This window comes from Myotis lucifugus, unplaced genomic scaffold, assembly GCF_000147115.1.
Source record: "Myotis lucifugus unplaced genomic scaffold, Myoluc2.0 scaffold_14, whole genome shotgun sequence".
Taxonomy (NCBI): Eukaryota; Metazoa; Chordata; class Mammalia; order Chiroptera; family Vespertilionidae; genus Myotis; species Myotis lucifugus.
The window spans coordinates 10516731-10520502 of NW_005871062.1; the positions used below are offsets into that span (position 1 = coordinate 10516731).

Below are 3772 nucleotides of genomic sequence, written 5' to 3' on the forward strand. Positions count from 1 at the left end.
TCCTGCCAGGGGCACGGGCAGTGCTGGATCCAGACAGAGGAGAGGGGACAGATGAGAAGGTGGCCTAGAGCAGCCACTCAACCCCGGCATTCCCATGTTGCCCAGCACAGACCCCGTGAGCTGGCAGACACTGCCCATAAGCCCAGGGCTGGGGAGCAGCAAGTTTTAGACCCCTGCACCATCACAACAGGGAGGATCTCCCAGGAGGGCCACCCTTTACATCCCACCTATACATCTCCGGATGCAAACCTAGAGCTCACGCAGAGAAAGACACATCAGGCTCTAGCGCTCTGACACCATCCCTTATGTACTTGAGTCACTGATTAGAGGGCAGCAAAGGGCAGGCAAACCTATGGGCACTCACTGTCATGGCGGGCGCTGTGCCCACTGTAGGGCAGGGCAGCCACATGCCCCCGCAGCTCTCCATCTGGGAAGTCCTTGGTGGCCACATTCAGGAATAGCTCATTCTGCAGCAGCATATGAGTCCCTCGGGCACCCAGCCCAGGGCAGACGCCCATGGCCTAGGGGACAGTGAAGGGTGAGCCCTAGCTGGAGCCTGCCAGACCCCAGGTGAACCCTCCTCAGCTTTCACACAAGCCTAAGATTCTGAAGCCTTTCCATGTTTTGTGTCCCCACTACACCCATACACACTTCCCCACACCAGTAACACTGAATAAGAACCTTGCAGGCCCAAGTTCAAGTCCCTTCTCTGCCACTTCCTACGTATGTAATAACCTTGAAGAGTTCACCTCTGATCCTTCACTTCATCATCTCTAAAATGGGTACTGCGAGGGCCAACAATAATATAAGTAAGGCAACCAGTCTAGTACGTGGCACCTAGAAAGGCTCAATAAGCGGCAGCCATTGCTCTCACAATTAGTATGTGATCTCCTGCACTGGTCTCCCTGTCTTACTCCTCTCATTTGACATGAGCTTGCTGAGGACAGGGGCCATATCTGATTTTCTTTGTACTCTTTGGCCTGAGTCTCACTAAAAATGTGTCCAGTGAATCAATGTATCAATGAGAGAGCCTGTGAATGAGTGAATGATGCTGAACCTATCTGCCCACCCAACTTAGCTTCCCACAACCCCCACATTGTGGTACATGGGCCCTGTGGCCCAGCTCTGCCTGTATCACTCACTGTGTGTCCTCCCGACTGGAGTCCAGCCATGTGGCACAGGACAGTGCGCTGGTCCCTCCGCTGAGGCTTGGTCTCCAGCGTCACGGCCACCACCTCGCTGCCTGTACCTACCACTTGCACCTGGTAGGCAGAGTTGGGTAGAGCAAACTGGAGTGGCAGAGAAGGCCTGGGGCCTGAACTGCAGGCCAAATCTCTGCCTCAATCTACTGCCCTTCCACCTCCTGCAGCCCCTGACTTACCTGGTAGATTAGGGAGCCGTTTCCTAGCAGTGTAAGGCTGGCTGAGCCAGCTGCACCTGTCTGAACTGGGATCAGGGCATCGGCCCCACAAAGGACACTTTGCAGGACTGCAGAGGGGCAAGACAAGTGGAGGCAGGCTGGCCCCATGGCCATTCATACCCCCAGCCCCCAGGATCCCTCCCATATCCACCCTGGCCCTGCCCCTGGCACTTGTCTATGCCTCTCAGTGGCGTGTGCCCAGGGAGCCAGGCTCCACCCTGCCTCACCATCGCAGCTCTGCCTGGCAGCAATGTGTCCACTGATACGCAGCCCTGGGCTACCTGCCCTCTCCAGGGCTATCTGCAGCTTCCCCAGCACCAGCCAGTCCATCTCCTGGGCTGTCAGGTTAGGCAGCACCTCAGCGAAGCCTGGGTCCTAGGGACAGAGCAGGATAATCGATGGGAGCAGCAAGAGGCCAGAGCAGGTGGCAACAAAAGCCAAACCTTCGCTCACCTGGGCTGAGGCATTGGCCTGGAGCTCTCGCAACAGCTGCCCCTGGTGTAGAATCTGGAGCCGCAAGGGAACCTGGGCTGGTCCTGAAACGATGGTACATGTGGACACCGCTGAGAGCCAGCTGCTCTCCCTGCCCTTCTCACATGCCCTCCCCATATCCCACTTACCCCCACTCCTGGATTCCAGCAGCCCACGGAAGAGCAGCAAAAAATGCAAGGAGTCCTCTGTGTCACTGAGAGTGAGTAGGGTGATGCCACCTATGCCCTGTTGTGGGGTGCCTTCCAGGGTCAGGATGGCACTGAAGGTCTCTGGGAGAGGGAGGACCAAGAGAGCCCATCAGAAAGTCCCCTCCGCAGCCCACTCCATTCCTCGGTATAGAGAAGACAGAGCTTCATGCCCGGGGGCTGTTGCTCCCCTCACCTGCAGCCAGAGCCCGGTGCCGGATGAGGGGCCCCCAGACCTCCCCTGAAGGATGAGTGGGTGTCACAAGTGCCACATGTAGCTGTTCTGCCCTGAGGAGCCGCAGAGACAACCGAGGCACTGCTCGCCACACCCCACACACCTGGAGCAGAGAGACAAGAAGACCCTACTCAAACAGTATGCAGGATAGGCCAGCGAAGAGGCCTATCTGATGAAGAAGGAATATGGGAAGGAGCCCCCATGCTCTCCTAGGAAGCTTAAGAATCCACCCCTAGCCTGTTTGGCTCAGTGGACAGAGTGTCGGCCTGCAGACTGATGGGTCCCAGGTTCGATTCTGGCCAAGGGCACATGCCCAGGTCGCCGGCTCTATCCCCAGTAGGGGGTGTGCAGGAGGCAGCCAATCAATGATTCTCTCTCATCATTGATGTTTCTATGTCTCTCTCCCTCTCCCTTTCTCTCTGAAATCAATAAAAAAAAAATTTTTTTTAAAAGAAGAAGGAATCCAGGGGTCCAAATCCTGCCTCCACCACTTACAGCTGTGTGACCTTGCGCAAATCACATTCTGCTACTGAGCCTCAATTTCCTCATCTGTAAAATGGGCATATGATGTCAGTGCCTTCCTCCCATTGGACTGTTGTGAGGACCAAAGGAGGTCATGCAGAGCACACTCTCAGCACAGTGTCCAAACTAGATAAGCACTCATAAATGGCATCATCTCACCAAGCCATCTTGGGTCGGAGCTGCAGGGTGTTCGAACAGGACGCTGCCAGTGGAGTCTGAGAAGCGGATTCGGGTGGGACGGTCCAGCCTGGGAATGAGGGTGCAGGGGAGCACGGACTCTGAGCCTGGGCCAGAAGCAGCCCCTCCAGCCTGTCCCAACTCTCCCGCCCCAGCGCCCAGCCCGCTCTTCCTCCCTCCTGGCCCGTTCTCACTGCCGGTAGGAGATGGAGAAACGCAGACTAGAGCGCAGCAGTATCACTCGCGCCCTTGCCACGGCCTGCGACCTCGGCCCCGTCAGCAGCGCCACGAAGTCTGGGAGAGAAGGAAGATGTCCCTAATATCTTCACCCGCTGTGACGGCCGCGCCAAAACCGCGACCCCGGTCCTGGCTGGGTCCCTGCCTACCCGTGTGGCCATCCCCGCGCGCCCGGTCCTCGGCGCCCGGCTCCCCGCGGTCGCTGTAGCTGCGGTGCTCTGGGTCCCGCGGATACTCGAAGGCCAGGCCGGTGGGCTGCTTCTCCGGACCGCCGCGCTCTGCGCCAGGGGTGGGGGCGCGGGCTTCAGCGGGGCACTGGAAGGGCCAATTGGCCGCTCCGTCCGCTATGATGGCTCCATCCGCCCCGGAGGAGGGGCTCGGGACCAAGTACGCAGCCCTGCCGCCCTCCCCTCACACCGAACCGGCCTCACCCGGCGGCAGGTCTGGCAGCAGTGGCCAGCAGCTGGCGCGGCTGCCCGCAGACAGTTGGCACTCGGTTTAATG

General features: G+C 58.5%; 1 protein-coding gene across 1 annotated transcript in view; it reads right to left on the reverse strand.

The window, feature by feature from the left end:
• CHRD (chordin) overlaps positions 1–3772 on the reverse strand; it is an 8715-nt gene that overhangs the window by 2848 nt on the left and 2095 nt on the right. Inside the window, exons 2-12 of the mRNA XM_023750506.1 lie at positions 3418–3583; positions 3226–3325; positions 3014–3101; positions 2294–2435; positions 2041–2181; positions 1874–1956; positions 1648–1795; positions 1382–1488; positions 1143–1262; positions 365–521; positions 7–23 (exon numbers count right to left, since the gene is read on the reverse strand). Coding sequence (XP_023606274.1) covers positions 7–23; positions 365–521; positions 1143–1262; positions 1382–1488; positions 1648–1795; positions 1874–1956; positions 2041–2181; positions 2294–2435; positions 3014–3101; positions 3226–3325; positions 3418–3583 — 1269 coding nt within the window. The remainder of the gene's footprint in view (positions 1–6; positions 24–364; positions 522–1142; positions 1263–1381; positions 1489–1647; positions 1796–1873; positions 1957–2040; positions 2182–2293; positions 2436–3013; positions 3102–3225; positions 3326–3417; positions 3584–3772) is intronic.